At 38.0% G+C, this 16868-nt stretch overlaps 1 protein-coding gene across 2 annotated transcripts in view; it reads right to left on the bottom strand.

Annotated features, from left to right (window-relative positions):
• LOC137249181 (zinc finger protein ZFP2-like) overlaps positions 1–15799 on the bottom strand; it is a 40435-nt gene extending 24636 nt beyond the window's left edge. For both annotated transcript variants that reach the window (XM_067780483.1, XM_067780484.1), the window contains exons 1-5: positions 14203–15799; positions 1520–1666; positions 1143–1440; positions 356–477; positions 119–283 (exon numbers count right to left, since the gene is read on the bottom strand). In XM_067780483.1, the coding sequence (XP_067636584.1) occupies positions 119–283; positions 356–477; positions 1143–1440; positions 1520–1666; positions 14203–14972 (1502 nt within the window). In that variant the 5' untranslated portion in view covers positions 14973–15799. The remainder of the gene's footprint in view (positions 1–118; positions 284–355; positions 478–1142; positions 1441–1519; positions 1667–14202) is intronic.
• Positions 15800–16868: the final 1069 nt, after the last annotated feature.

Here is a 16868-nt window from a genome sequence, read left to right as displayed (position 1 = left end):
AAAATTTTTTTCGATCACGGATCGTATAACACGATACCGGCCCTGGATGCTGCGATTTACGGAGTAATTAACCTTAATATAAGATGACAGTCTACGGAGTTTATGAATGCCATTTTACCTATTTACTTTAAATTTAGCCTCTTCTTCCCTTAAAGCTGCCATACTTCGCTCATGCGTCTTTGGATCTTCCTTTTTATGAAAAGTTGAGTGTAATCGTAACTTACATGGCTTGTCGCCGGTATGAGTACACATATGAAGGCTTAGGTTCAACGTTTTTTCAAATCTATTGAATACAAAATGAGAAGTTTGAATAAATTTAGATCAATATATTAGGATACGGTTTTTTATAACTTACCGCATTTCACAAAAATCGCACTCATAGGGCTTTTCGTCCCTATGAAGTAGTTTATGTTGGATTAAGTGCTTTGTTTGTCTAAAGCGTTTACCACATATATCGCACGGGTATTTGTTTATTCTATTAGTCGAAAAAAGAATGGATTTTTTAATATTAAAAAAACCTTAAGTTTTGTAACTCAACTAAAAATTATTTAGTAACTAAGTTTCGAATTTAAGTAGGGTTTTACAACTTTTTAATATCATTAGCAGATCAACCTAATAACAACATACGACGTTGTTTGCCTATATTGAAATAAGCATTCCTTCGACAATGTGATACAGATGTGCACACGAGCACTGAAATGTCACTGGAACAAAAGTTGGAAATTGAGTTATATAAATTCAATTTCGGTTGCGCTCATAGAAATTGTATGTGTCTGAGCCATTTTTGGGAGCGTTCCACGGTTGCTATGGGACAAATCGTAAGCATTTGTTTCTGTTTTCGAGCTTACTTAAGACAAACCATAACTTTGTCAGGCAAAACACTAAGTGGTATATGTCTAAGTAAAAATTGAAATCTGCTCAGAAATGTTTGTATATGTGTGTAAAAATTCCAAAAAATTGGCATGCGTTTGTACGGGGCAGCAAATAATCACCGATGAAAAAATCGGTAGATTTTTTGCGGTTTTTTTTTTTTTTTTGGTTAGTCTCTATACTTATAAAAAGTTTTCTAATTTAAGGAAGGCATGCGGCGTTGCATTTTTGATAACAGTCCCCTACAATTTACGCTATGTTAATACTTTCCTTTTCAATACTTTCTGCTTTAATTTAGCTTCTATTTCCATTAAGGCCTTCATATTTCGCTCACGCGTCTCTGGATCTTCGTCTTTATGCGTAGTTGAGTGTAACCGTAGCTCCGAAGCAAAACGAAAAGCTGAGGGACAAAACTTGCATCTGTGTATATTATCACCAAGATGAATTCTACGTAAATGCTTTTTAAGTACACCTGTTGTAGCAAAGCACCGTTCGCAGTATTTGCATTTATATGGTTTTTCACCGGTATGAGTACGCAAATGCTCACTTAGGTACGTAGCTTTTATAAATCTATTCAATACAAGCAGAGAGCAAAGCTGGAATAAATTTATATAAATATATTAGGACGAGGATTTTTATGATAACTTACCGCTTTTCACAAAAATCACATTTATGGGGCTTTTCGCCGCTGTGGAATAGTTTATGTATTTTTAAGTCCCATTTTTTTTTAAAATGTTTGCCACAAATCTCGCACGGGTATGTGTATTGTTCATTCTTGTCACGCATATTTTTCAATCTGAAAAAAAACACAGGTAATCAAGACAATGAAAAAAACGAGTTTATTTTTTGATAACAAAAATCTACGAGTTTAACTCCTCAAGTTAGGTTAAGTCTGAGTTAAAAAACTTAACTTGACGTTCTGCAAAAGAGCCTTAAAGAACATCTTCGGCTTTATCCAAACCCTCTCTCAGCAAAAACACAGTTTTTCAAGAGCAAAAAACCGAATTGAAATTATTTCATTAAAAAAATATTGTTGATAAAAGTTTTTCATCATTTTCAATCATGTTTTGAACATGACGCCTTGTAAAAGTGCGTAAAATTTTCTTTCCTTTCTTCCTTTTCTTTTCATTTTTTCTCTTCTCTTCTCCTCTCATTTCTTCTTATTCTCTTTTCTTTCTTAGTTTTCCTTCCTTTCGTTTCCTTTTCATTCCTTTCCTCTGCTTTTAAAAATTTTGAACATTTTTTGCTTTGCATGGAAATTTTAATATCACATTATAACAAAATATGTAGGAGCTTTCTGGTGTTTATTTCCTAGTAAAATTGGAATATTCATACTTGCGCATCTAATGTCGGGTTGACAGCCAACGGAGAGAAGATGGATATGGTCTTGTTTACTAAGAGGTATAAGGTCCCAAATGCAACGAGGCCTAAGTTAGGAGGGGTGACCCTGCAGGAGAAACATTACACAAAATATCTAGGAATCATCCTAGACAATAAGTTGCTTAACGTGGAGGAGAGCGAAGAAGGCTTCGACGGGGCTTTATGCATGTAAAATAATGTTGAGGTGTACGTGGGGTTTATCGCCCTCTCTCTCTCTCATTTGGGTATTTACAGCGATTGTAGACCCTATCCATACTTTGGAATCCTTGGTTGGTTAACAGCCATACGAAAAATAACCTAACTTAAAAAATTAGAGGGGGTATGCAGCTTTTGCTTAGCATGACGGGAGCCCTGAAAACAACCCCGACGACTGAACTGTTTGCCGTTCTGCACATTCCATGTGTAGACCTGGTAGCAAAGAACATAGCGTTAACAGCTGCAACGAGGCTCAGTGTCTCGCGGCAGCTTGAGCGCCGACTATGGCCATAGTGGTATAACGTCAACAATTACAGGACGAACAGACTACCTGATTCCCTACCTGCGTTTCGAAGGGGATCTTAAAGCCACAATAGAGGTGGATGGTAGACGCACGGGTATCCAAATGGGACGAGGCAATACATGTGTACAATGATGGTTCCAAAGTAGTGGAAGGAGAAGGGTCTGCGGTATACTGTGCTGATTCGGAAATAAACAAGACCTACAAGCTGCCAGATTACTGTAGTGTTTTTCAGGCGGAAGTATTAGCCGTAACCAAAGCAGTAGAAACACTGGAAGAAAATTGCTTAAACTGCAGCGGTGTCAACTTTTATAACTTTATAATTTAAAAAATTTTAAATTTTCATGTGATTGTTGTAATTATGTTGATTTTTGCACCCGCAAAAAAAAAATATGTAGAAGTGTTTTTCGCGTATATACAAAGTTGTGATCTCCAAACCGGCGTTGGACACACTCAGGGTAATTTTTTATCAGTGTGGTCGAACACCGCCAACACTAACCCCCAGGGGTTAGGGGGTTAGAATACACCCGCGGTAGGTATGCCTGTCGTAAGAGGCGAGTAAAATACAAAATAGCGCAACCCTTCAGGTTGCCAGCGCAATATATATGTAGCTTCTCCAAACCCATCTGTCAACCTCACCTTCGGGGAGTGTACTTATCGCTACAACAACAACAACAACGACAACCGCCAATGCAGAATGATGTTCTGCGCAAAAATACTATGTATGGATCACACCCTCCCTTTCGGAGTGAACCGCGGCCATTTTTCGTTTTATTTGAAAGAAATACAATTTTAATTTCCGCTTTCGGATTCGTTGACTTAGCTTTCGCGGAGAAAAATAAATTGCTCCTACATAGTTACCCCAACCCGGAAGTTGTCATTGTAAATGATTTCCCGACGAATATTTTTTTTAATGTTTGGCAAATAGCAACACAAACAGAAACTGCAAAAACAGCACTGTAATAAATCTGACAAAACACGAAATGAAAAATAGCGAAAAAAGTAAGAAAGACAATAGCCCTTATCGCGCCGCAAAGATCCTGAGCCAGATAAATAATTTAGCATGTAAAAAAGTTGGTTTGAACATTTTTTCCAACGAAAATTTTCGGACCAATGAAACAACTACAAAAAGCCTCAACAAAAATCTCAACTTTCCAGAGGTATAATGACACCCAACTTAACTTTTAAAATCTCTTTAAATGCAAATTCTGAACTTAAATTGTAAATATCGGAACTTGAAATGGATTTTATGAATCTTTTCTCGACTCGCCCTTATAATTGAGTCGTTTATTATTACAGTAGCGCATGTTCACTTTTGGGAAAAAATTATATTTAGGTTAAAAATAAATGTAAGGCGCGATTACCTCCGAAGAGATCTAAGGCCGAGCTTCTCTTCCAATTTGCGTCGTGCTCCTCTTGATTTTCCCTACAAATTGGCCGGACGGGACCTACATGTTTTATGCCGACTCCGAACGGCACCTGCAAGGCAGATGAGTTTTCACTGAGAGCTTTTCATGGCAGAAATACATCCGGAGCGCTTGCCAAACACTGCCGAGGGGCGACCACGCTTAGAAAAATTTTCTTCTAATTTAAAAATCTTATTTCTAAAATTTTGATGTTGCTTTGCCCGGGGTGCGAACCCAGGGCATACGGTGTGGTAGGCGGAGCACGCTACCATCACACCGCGGTGGCCGCCAACACCTATTTTCTGTTGAAACTCCACATAGTCACGCTTACTCTAAATGAAGGCGATGAAATTTTGGGTTTTCTTTAAAATAGGCTCATTTATAGCCGTTTTTTGTGTGTGCTGAACAATAAAACTGCGGACACGAGCCTTTTTAATATTTAACGATTCAATTGATTGTACCATTGTGATTTAAAGCATTGTTTGGTTTGGCAGCTTAAATTGAGGTTAGGTTGCAAATAGAGTAGGCAGTACAAGAAGGCAGTAGAATCAAAAAGGATAAATATAATAAGAGCCATCAGTCTGCTACCAGTGGCAAGTAACTCGCTGGAAATCAATAAATGTATGCCTAATGTTTTCTATGAGGGACATTTTTGAATTGTCTCCGTTTTATCCATGCGGTGTAGGTATAGGAAATAAGGAATAAATATTTCCTATTGAAATTTAGAAAAACAATTATTTTATTATCTTCCAATGAAAGGGTTTAATGACGAAATGAACAATGAAAACTTGGTGAACAATAAAAATTAAAATGTTCGTTGCTAAGCACCACTTTTGTTCTGAAAACTTAAGCTGCACCGCCACACTACCCCCCTTGTAGAGAATTTGGCTACAAATCCAAAATTTTTCGAAATCGAATTTTTCTGCCGGACCGGGTCGTGTATTATGGAACTGGTGCATTTTTAGGAACAGGAACAGGTACAGACGTTGAAACAGGAACAGATGTAGAAGTAGGAATAGGTGTTGAAACAATGTCATCTTGGATAACAAAAGCTGGTTTTACACGATCAATAGATAGTTTAGTTGGTTCATTTAGAATTCTGAGTGTGACTGTTTTTTTCATCACGATTAATTATTTCACACGGGCCGGTGTGCTTTAAGAAATGGTCCAACTGTGATAAAGGCATGACTGCATTTCGAAAGTTACTTGAAAACAAAAAATTCAGGTTGACAGTGTCTTGATGCTGGAAGTGGACGTAAGCGCGACATAAATTCACGTAAACTTTAAAGAAAACTGCCTGTATCATCGGAAATGTGAATGTGGGAAAATATCTTTGTTGGAGTTTCAAAATTTTCAAGTGAAGCGTGAACATGTCGTGAAATTTTTGATCGTTGACAATCATTACAAGCACGAGCCCAATTTCGACAGTCTTTATTCATTGACGGCCACACAAAACGATCGCTGATTAACTTGAGCGAAGCATTGGCACCTGGATGGCTCAGGTTATGTAGCTGATCAACAACAGAACGACGAAACGGTGGTGTGATGAATGGCAGAGCTTTTCCTGTGAATGTATCACAAAACACAATAAGTGAGGAACCAGGAATTTGCACACGCTCGATGCAGAGAATTTTCTTGAGTAATTCTCTTAAGTTCCTCGTCTTCTAATTGAGATTCAACCAGCAACTTGTAGTCCAACGGTGCAGAAACAGCTTCAATTCGTGAGAGTGTATCAGCAACGACATTATCGGTTCCTTTGATGTGTTGGATATCTGTTGAAAATTCTGCAACGACTGAGTTGGAAGTTTTTCACGTTTTTGTTGACAAGCGTAAATCAATGGTTTGTGATCGGTGTAAATCGTGAATGAATGTCCTTCCAAAAAATTACGAAAGTGCTGGATTGCAGCGTAGATCACAAGAAGTTCACGATAAAAAGCAGGCCAGGAGCATTCTTTTGAGGACATTTTCTTCGAGAAGAATGCAAGAGGTTGCCACACTGTAGCATTACCAAATGCACCTCTCTGCCAATGCATTTTTTATGCGTATATAAATATCGACCGCACACATTTAAATTACATCGACCTAAATAAATTATGTTGAACCCAGCGGGAGTTAACATCATATACAAATGCCGAAAGCAAGACCAATATCTGTTTACATTCGTCAACTCTATTTGACTGTCACATTCACCAACCCGTTAATCAGCATGAATGAACGACACTGTCAGTTTGTCAGTGTGTCTTCCAAAATATTTATATGTACATAATAACAAATTTCTATAATTAGGTCACTGTAATAGTAATATGCTGATTAGACATACATGTATTAGGAATGTAGATATTTTAGTTTGTAAGTATTAGTGTAAAGTACGTATGTGTAATGTAAGAAATTTTGTATAAAAGAGAAAGAATTTCCAATAAAGAATCGATGATATTCATACGCTACTCATCAGCGTTTCTCATTCCTTTTTTATTTGATATTTTACTTTTCAACACGCCATCGACAAGCTGTTATAAACATGTTCCGACTGAAAGGTTCGAAGCATCTGTAAACAAACCAAGAGGCGCACCAATGCGAGGATGAACCAGAAGTGAAGCAGAAGAGATACCTTTTTTGCAGGTCATGAAAGCTTCTTCCAGTTCAAACGTCCAATTGATTGGTTGAAATCCTTTCAGGAGTGAATTGCTGATTGCATTATTCAATGGAGCTTCGTATTCAGAAACATGCGGAATGAATCTGCGATAGAAGTTTAACATTCCAAGAAAACGTGGAAGAGCTTGTTCTGTTTTTGGCAATGGAAAGTCCTTAATTACCCGGACGCGCTCTTCTGGAGCTTGTATTCCAGCAGCAGATATGATAAAACCAACAAAAGGAATTTCATTAACTCCAAAAGTACACTTTTCGACGTTGATCACCAATCCATATTTTGCTAGACGTTCAAAAATTATTTTAAGATTGCGTTCGTGCTCTTCTTTGGAACGAGAGAAAACGAGAATGTCATCCGTATAAACGAAACAAAAATCTAAACTTCGCAAAACTTCATTCATGAACCTTTGAAAGGTCTAGCCAGCGTTTCGAAGTCCAAACGTCATGAATGGAAATTCAAAAAGGCCAAATGGAGTAATAATAGCAGTTTTAGAAATGTCATCTTCGGCTATAGGAATTTGTTGATAAGCTTTAACAAGATCAATTTTCGAAATTACCGTACAATCATTGATAAAGTGAGTGACGTCGTGAATGTGACGGACAGGATACTAGGATCTTGGATAGCTCGAGCATTCAATGCACGAAAATCTCCGCAAGGGCGCCAAGTTGAATCATTTTTTGGTGCCAAGTGCAAAGGTGATGACCAAGAACTCTCTTATGGACGAGTTGTATCAGCCTGTAACATAGCGTTGATTTCTTGTTTAGCTATTTTTAATTTCTCAGGATTTAAGCGTTGTACGTTGCTTGTCACCGGTGTTCCAGGAGTTGTACGAATGTGATGAACAGTCTCTTGTTTTATATTACAAGGTAAACCTGGTGGACGAGTAATTTCAGGAAATTAAGAAATGAGAGCATCGAAAGTCCACGAATCCTGAACTGCTTTAACACTGCTTCGGGAGAAAGGATGAGAAAACCCGTATACTTGAAGACTAGTTGTGACGTCGGCGATGCGTTTTGTACGACAATCCGGTTAAAGGTGATAATGATCTCCATGGAAAATCACGACGAAGTCCTAAGTTGAGATTCAAGGTTAGAAAACCATATGTTTTGATTTTGCTTCCATTTGCAGCACACAAGTCGTAATTAACAGGAGAACGACGATCACGTAATAGAAGTCGAGGAAAGCAACATAAGTCAGAACCAGTATCGACGAGAAAGCGATGTTTAGATATTTTATCAGTGACAATTAGGCGGCAACTGGTTGACAAGCAGTCTGATGCCGCATTCACAGACTGCTTTTCCGTTTTCCAAATAGTTACAGGGACTTATACATTTTTTTGCTTTGTCCTGGAATGTTTTATGGTACCAACAAATTTGTTGGTTAGAGTTGCTTCGATTTTGAGATTTGCTACGACCTTGAGAGCTGTTGGAAGAATTATGGGAATGATGAGGTCACGAACGACAGACAATTCGGCCACTTGCTTTTGTAGAGCAGCAATCGTATTTAATAGGTTGCTTTCGATACTTTTATCGCTGAGCGCTGCATTTACAGCGAAAGTCGGTGTGCTCGGTGAGACTTTGACAATCTTGTCAGCAGGCTCCGCAATGTTGTCGAGCTGCAATTCAGATTGTGTCGCAAGGATAACCTGGACGTTGGACGGAAGACGTTTAAGCGAGAGTTGACGAAGGGAGTTAAGCCCCCATTACTGATACTTAGCATAGACTTGACTTGACTTGGCGTAAACTTGGAAACTTAGCCACGATTATACTCCACTTGGCGCATACAATCTGGCATCATAATCAGCGTTGAAATTTATTTTTAAATAAATGTCAATTTGTATGACAAAATGTCAAAAGGAAATGGAAACAAACAAATGGCATTTCAAAATGTAAACGTCACTTAGAACTTACAGAGAAAATCAAAAATCAACAGACTTCTAAGTCAAGTTAAGTGTTGCCAAGTTTTTAGTAATCAGTAACATGCAATGTTCATTTAACAGAACTGTAAGTGACAGTTCTCAAGTCAAGTCAAGTCTATGCTAAGTATCAGTAATGGAGCCTTTATCCTGCACGATAGTTGAACCAGCGAGAGAGCGTAAGTGACGGAGAAAGTGCGATGGTTTGCGATCCCCGAGCTCGCTGATAAGTTGGCGGACTCGTTGTACGTCAGACGCAGACAAACGGATCAACCAATTTTGTGCGCAAAAATATATATGGATTCAGCGGAGGTGGATTTTCTATAACATCCCCGATTTCCAATGCGATACGTGCATCCATCTGCGAAACAACAAAACGGAACTTTGTTATTGACGGATATGTTGTTCTTGCGCTTGCTGGCGTAATTCGTCCATCTGTAGTTGAAGCTCCTCATTTTCTCCGCGAAGAGTAACGAGCTGATCTTCATCTCGAAGCATCTTATGAGATACCCGTTAAAAACTTTTATCGGGGTCACCAATATAGGAAATAAGGAATAAATATTTCCTATTGAAATGTAGAAATAAAATTATTTTATTATCTCACAATGAAAAAGGTTAATAACGAACTGAACAATGAAAACTTGTTGAACAATAAAAATTAAAATCATAGTGTATCAAACTAAGTGTGATATCTTATCAATCAACTGCCTGACAGGATGTTCAATGTGGCTACTTTTGAGCGTTTTGACAGGGTGTTCAATATGGCGGCGCATAGGGTGATAGAAAGAGATACAGAATGAGACATCGATAGTCAATTACAAATCAGGTGATCCAATCACTTTGGAATTTTGACGTCTATGCAGAAGATATCACACTTAGTTTGATACACTATGATTAAAATGTTCGTTGCTAAGCACCACTTTTGTTCTAAAAACTTGAACTGCACCGCCACATAGGAACCTTATTCAAATGTGATATTTGGAAAGAGAATTAATTAATTAATTAATTAAATACAGTCCGAAAAATAAACACAAATACCCTGCGAAAATGTATAGAAGATATTTTATGCACATCTCGCCAAAAAAAAAAAACCAGCGAATACCTCATAGAAAACATTGAGCAAATGGCTACAATTAACGAATGACGTCTCTTATTATTATATTTATCCTTTTTGGTAGAGTGAAGGAATGATGTTCGGAGTTTTTCTCACTTAACAATGTTTTAGACCTGTCACTAGAATAGGAAGTGTCCTGTTTAAAACCTCCCTTGGTTTCGAGAGGCTCGAAGAGGTGTCTCCCTATCCTTATTGGCTGCCGCCGTGGTATGGTGGTAGTGTGATCCGCTTACCACGCCGAAGATTCTGGGTTCAAGTTCAAGCTTTCTTCTTTAGAAAAAAATGTTTTTCTATGCTGAAAGCTGGTGAGATAGAAAAATCCTCGTGGGTCTGGAAGTAGCGTCAAATAATGACGAAGCGGAGATGTTGGAAGTTGACAAGCAGCTCAATGAAGCGCGGAGTCTTACAAATAACCATAAAACGCCAAGAGCGGGTGAGGGGGAGAGGGGTTCAAGGAGTTGATAAGCGCAATACAAAGCTTTACAGCTTTATAGCTTCAAAGCTTCCGCTACCTAATTGTCAACCTCACCTACGTGAGGGGAATCCTGTTACAAATCTGAATGTATCATACACATATTTAGCAGGCGAGGCTCTGACGACCCCAAGTTCCTCATGGAAATAGGGAGTGGTGGCGGTGTGGCCTAGAAGGTTTAATGTGGTCGTATCAATCGTTCCAGAGATGGTCGGGCTAGCAACACAGCCAAAGTACCATCAACATCGATAACACTCCCCAAAACCTTCGGGGAGTGTCTTTATCGTTAATACAACAACAACAACAAGCGGGTTAGGGAGTAAAGGAGTGATATCGGTCGATATGCCTCGCCTTCATTTGTAAAATTCTAGAAAAATGGTCGACGGCTAATACTCGTTGCGGGAGAGGAGTCAAACGACGCGTATTGACGGCAATAATCTGAAGGCGGAAAAGAAATGAGATTTTTGCAGTTAACGTTTGCAATTTTCATGCGCCTTTTGTAATATTGTTGTACACAGGAAAAGTTTGTGTATACAAAGGGGTTTTGCACGGAAGGCCGCCAAAGAAGAAAAGTGTTCTGCACAAAAATACTATGAATCTCAACCACCGTTGCAGAGGGACCCGGTTTTCGTTTTTTCGTTAATATCTTTTGAACGACTCAACATTTTCCGACTTCGGATTACACGGTGCTACTGTGATTTTGTACTTTTCAAGTGACCTTGTGTACGTTGCGGTTCTTGAAGAGTACATCACGATGATGTGTTTCATAATGTCTAACACCCCCAAACTTTCAAGTTATTGTTTAAAGGCCGTTTTTCGTCTACTGCGCGCACTCTAACAATCATAACGTCGTCATGTTTTAACCGATTTTTGATTGCTTTACGGTTTAGGAAAGAAGATTCAAGCTTTAAGCTGATGTATATTTGTTCGAACTTTATACAAAAAAAGTGGGACATTAAAGGTATCTAAGATGTATCCTTTTTCTCCGCTTTTCACAGTTTGACCTCTTTTTTATGTAACATATATATTACTTCTTTACATTCATTCTCAAAGAACTATTTATCCCGAGTAAGAAAAGTCGAGGTTTATCAAAATCGCTTGATAAATTTATTTAATAATTTGGGAAAAATTTAAACAACGTGACATCAGGACGGACAAGGCGACAGCTGTTTCGATTATACCTTGTAAATCTCTTCAAAGCCTTTTCTCCCGGGAGTGGGAGTCGAACCCGCACTCTTACGATAGTTGAAATTGTTATAAACGCATTCAGCTACGTCATGCCTTAGTTGTTGTAAAGTTTTCCAATTGCCTTCTTTTCGCATATATTATCTTCCACACATTACATAATTCGTATGTAGTTATGTGTTGAAGTTATGCCTGTTTGTAAGGCCGTTTTCAGAGAAACTTGGTATTTGTTGTTGTTTTTGTTCTATTTATAGAACTACAACGAATTAACCAAATGTTATCTACTTATATGAGTTAACCGGGGATTGCCCATATCGCTTTAAATGTATGAAAACATTTATTTCAAGCAATTTTTAATTTTATAATTTATTTAATAATTTGGAAAAAATTTAAACAACGTTACATCAGGACGGAGAAGGCGACAGCTCTTTCGATTATACCTTGTAAATCTCTTCAAAGCCTTTTCTCCCGAGAGTGGGAGTCGAACCCGCACTCCTACGATAGTTGAAATGGTTATAAACGCATTCAGCTGCGTCATGCCTTAGTTGTTGTAAAGTTTTTCCCAATTGCCTTCTTTTCGCCTATATTATCTTCCACACATTACATAATTCGTATGTAGTTATGTGTTGAAGTTATGCCTGTTTGTAAGGCGGTTTTCAAAGAAACTTGGTATTTGTTGTTGTTTTTGTTCTATTTATAGAACTACAACGAATTAACCAAATGTTATCTACTTATATGAGTTAACCGGGGATTGCCCATATCGCTTTAAATGTATGAAAACATTTATTTCAAGCAATTTTTAATTTTATAATTTATTTAATAATTTGGGAAAAATTTAAACAACGTGAGCTATTTATGGGTTCGATAGTTCCAAAAACAATTCGTTTTTTTGACAACTTTTAATGATTTTTTTAAAACTTCAAAAGTGGGGGTCCAGCTGGACGTCCAGATAGACCCCCCCCCCCCCCCCCTCATAAGCACTAGGTCAAACAAAAAAATTTTAATGTGGGAATTATGTGCTATTTATGTGCTCCAACATAAGCTTGGGTCTGTCCAGAAAAACAGAGGGGTGACTAGGGGGGAGCGGGGGCATATAACCCCAGACGGAAAAACCGAAACGGGATAGGTGCAGAATTTTGTGCTATTTATGGGTTCGATAGTTCCAAAAACGATTCGTTTTTTTGACAACTTTTAATGTTTTTTTTTTAAACATCAAAAGTCTGGACGTCCAGCTGGACCCCCCACTTTTGAAGTTTTAAAAAAATCATTAAAAGTTGTCAAAAAACCGGGTTCTTTTTGGCACTATTGAGCACATAAATAGCACATAAATTCCACATTTAAATTTTTTTGTTTGACCTAGTGCTTATGAGGGGGGTCTAGCTGGACGTTCAGCTTGACGGACCTGTTGAGCTAGAGTGACTCGCGTTTCCCTGGGGAGTATGCGTTCCTCTTCCGCAAGTTTTGGGTACTGTTCTTTGAGTACTGAATTCACCGGGCATTTCCTGGCATAAAGGTCCGACGCCTGTTTGTGGAGTTCACTGAGGACCTGATTGTGTTTTTTTGCTTCTCAGGTGCCGTATGTAATAAGTCTATGAACACATGTTCTTACAGACTACCAATGAAAAAACTATACAGCATATTATTAAGAAAATTCTTACAGACTACTAAAAATTTTCATACAATTAAAAAACAGACTACAATTAAGAAATACAAAAAGGTAACAAGTCAATGAAAAACTAGCACTTACGGGCTAATATAAAAGTAATGATAACTAAAAAACATACTTTAATAAATTAATAAAAATATTCTTCGACAAAGAGAAATCAAGCTCGATAAAATATGAGATCTTATTAAATTCACTTATAGCGCGGGTAATTGGGGCATTTCTCGCATAATTAGTTCTACTATTAATGCCATAAAAAGAGTAAAAGCTTCTAAGTTCCATGATGAGCTTGGGGTCGCCAGCGCCTCGTCTGTTAGTAAACAGGATTCGCCACGGATAGTTGAGCTTGACAATTGGGTTTGGAGAAGCTATATATTACGCTGGCAACCTAAAATAGTTGCGCAGTACAGCCCCTTGAATCTGGTATTTTAGTCGCCTCTTACGACAGGCATGCCTACCGCAGGTATATTCTTACCCCCTAACCCGCTGGGGGATGTCAGCATAATCTTAGTTGGTTTTGTTGGTATATAGTAAAATCTAAAAACGTCAAAATTTAGAGTTGAATTAGTTTACAATTAAATGTGCGGTGTATTAGGGCTTCGATATTTGGACTATTTCTATCACAAACAGAAGTTCAAACATAACTTTGTCCAGCCCTTTTGGCGGTAATTGCCCAATTATTAGCCGAAATTTTGCGAACCAAAAAAAAAGTTTTCGAAAAATTTCAATAAACGAGAAGTATCAAAATTTGCAGGAAAGTCTCGACTGCATACGTTTTGTAGTCCACTCAATTTTAGTCGATCAAAGTACAAGTAATGAGTCTGTCTAAGAAAGGAGCACTTTTTTCTTACATTTTCAAATACTATTTTCTACGTCGAATACGCTCCAATTCGAGCATTTTCCGAACCTCCCCAAGATGATGCGGGCATTGCGCGGGGTATTCTAACGCAGGTTCCTATTTAGTCCTATGTTGGGGGTTGGGACGAGCTATTAGGTGCGATATACATACATACATAAAACAAAAAGTTAGCAATATAATCCTTATCATACTTACGGCACAGTTATTTTTTGCTCTTCCGCTGTAAATTCTTCTTTGGTCACAAAGGTTGTTAAATTAATTGTGTGGCTATATTCAGTATTTTCTTCATCTCCAATGGGCTCGTTTTTGATAAATTCGCTTAACTCGCATTGCGCTTGGATTGTGTCGCTATATTCAGTATTTTTTTCATCTTCAATGGGATCGTTTTTGGTAAATTCGCTTAACTCGCCTTGCGAATTTTCACAACAATCCAGTAATTGTTCGTTTTTTAGTAAATGCTCAGCAGTACTCCATTGTGCTGATTCAGACTCAATTGCTTGCTGACTGCCTTCAAGAGGCGTTTCGGTTTCTGGAAGAAGCGAGTTTTGAGCAGTGCATTTGGGCTGGCAACTGCTCAACTGATATGAATCTGTGTCGTTTGGTAATACTTCATCGTCAATTGCTGCCTCCATCATCGCCATGTTTAAATCACCCCTTTTTTTAGAAACAATTTCACGCATCTTATGGTCGGATTGCACGCATAATTTTTGGAACCGATGCACATTTATCAATTGGTGCAAGCATTTACAACAAATTTTTTTTGGTAGCTCGTCACTTAGGTGCACTTGCACTATTTCGGGTATTGTGCTGGATAACAAGTCAGCTATTCGTAATTCGTCGCATTCCTCAATAGTTTCAAAGATAGATTGGTGTTGTGGTTCAGTGCTGCCTTCAGACGTGAAGGCTTCCAGTTTAAGCATACAGGTCCGACACAGGTAATCGATATATAGATCACTTGTATCCATTTGAGCGAGTGTATCTGCTTCAGTAAAAATTATTAAAACTCAACAAGTAAATCAGTAAGGATAGTTAGGGACATTGTAAATTTTACCAAGTAGCGCAACTAACAGCTGATCGGTGAAAATTCGCACATTAACACGCACAGTTCTCGACTCTGTTTCAAAAAAAAACTTTAGATTATTTAATTCAAATTTTAAAGTGAGATAATCCTTATAAATTTATGTATACAGAATATATATGGCGTTTTTGTTGTTATTAAAACAATAGTTTTATTTATATTAAAGCTTTTATCATTTTTTTTTAACTTTGAAAAAACTCCGAACACCATTCCTTCATTATATGACATTCGACTGCCTAGTCCACTGCCTTCCACTCTTTTCGCAACATAACCTCTACTTAAGCTGCCAAACTATATAGTAAACAATGGTTAGGGATGAAACGGTACTAGTAAGGCAAAGAATATATAAGCATTGTGAATCAAACTAAGTGTGATATCTTCTGTATAGACGTCAAAATTCCAAAGTGATTTTATCACCTGATTTGTAATTGACTATCGCTGTCTCATTCTGTATCTCTTTCTATCACCCGCTGAAGATAGCCGGTCCTATGCGCCGCCATATTGAACGCGCTGTCAAAACGCATACAAGTAGCAATATTGAACATCCTGTCAGGTAGTTGATAGATAAGATATCACACTTATGTCGTCTTTCAGTGAGTTTTACAGCTCCAGCTCACGCTCACTTCTCACGGAATGCTCTGGATCATTGAGAGACTTGAAAAGCAGATGTCGTGAAATTTTCGCACACGTGAAATGTGATAGGCAGATGTCGCCGCTGTTTTTCATTTAACTCATACGCGAAAGGCTAAGCCGCGACATCTATTTTTGAAAAAGTAGGTTTAATAAAGGCCGCGTTGCCAACCTAAAAAGAAGTAATTAACAAATTATCTGGCTCACAAATTGAACTAGACTTCTATCTGAATTTATCTGGCTCAAATCGTTGTTGTTGCATTTACATGCAAAATTATATATCTGGCTCAGGATTTTGCCACCGGATGACCGCATTAGTTTGATTCACAATAGCTATATAGATTTTTAAAAATTAAAAAATAACTCATCAAAATACCTTTCATCGGATGTATATATATCTTTAACTTTTCTAGTCTTTATTTACCAAAAATTTTAAAAAGCTCTTTTTTGCATTCGTGAACGAGCTGATATTACCTTATAACTCTTATGTTTATTGTTATGTTAGCCGATCCAACACCGGCTGCGCCATGCAGAGTAATTCTGCGTAGAACACCTTTCTGCATAGGCGGCCTTCGGCCGCGCTTATAAAAAATAACCCTGGGCTACGCCATGCCAAGTCCGGATGTGTGTATAACCGTGGCTACCGTCCTTCTGCGTAGTACACCCTTCTACAGAAGAGGAGAGAAGAGAAGAGAAGAGAAGATAAAAGAAAAGAAGAGAAGGGAAGAGAAGAGAAAGGAAGAGAAGTTCATTTTTAGTGACATTTCATTGGTCAATACAGTGAGTGAATCAATTAATTGCAAGCAACTTTACGCACAAAACTGAATCTGATTATAAACCCGAGCAATGTCAACACCCCAAATAATATTAGACTACAAATTATTCAAAGAGTTTTACAAAAACTAAATACACTGATAGTGTATATTTGTTTCCATTTATGTAGACGTGCCCCTACCTTATAATGTTCTACCAAGGGATTCAAGGGGTTGTGTAGCGCAATATATAGCTTCTCCAACCCAATTGTCAACCTCACCTTCGAGCGGCGAATCCCGTTTCACTAACAGACGAGGCTCTGGCGACCCCAAGCTCCTCATGGAACTTGGGTGTGGGGAGGGAGGGATGGTCTGAAGGTTTAATGTGGCCATATAAATCG

The sequence above is a fragment of the Eurosta solidaginis genome, chromosome 4 (genome assembly GCF_040869045.1).
Source record: "Eurosta solidaginis isolate ZX-2024a chromosome 4, ASM4086904v1, whole genome shotgun sequence".
Classification (NCBI taxonomy): domain Eukaryota; kingdom Metazoa; phylum Arthropoda; class Insecta; order Diptera; family Tephritidae; genus Eurosta; species Eurosta solidaginis.
Note: the sequence above shows the minus strand (reverse complement) of the source record. Positions and strands in the feature narration are given on the sequence as shown.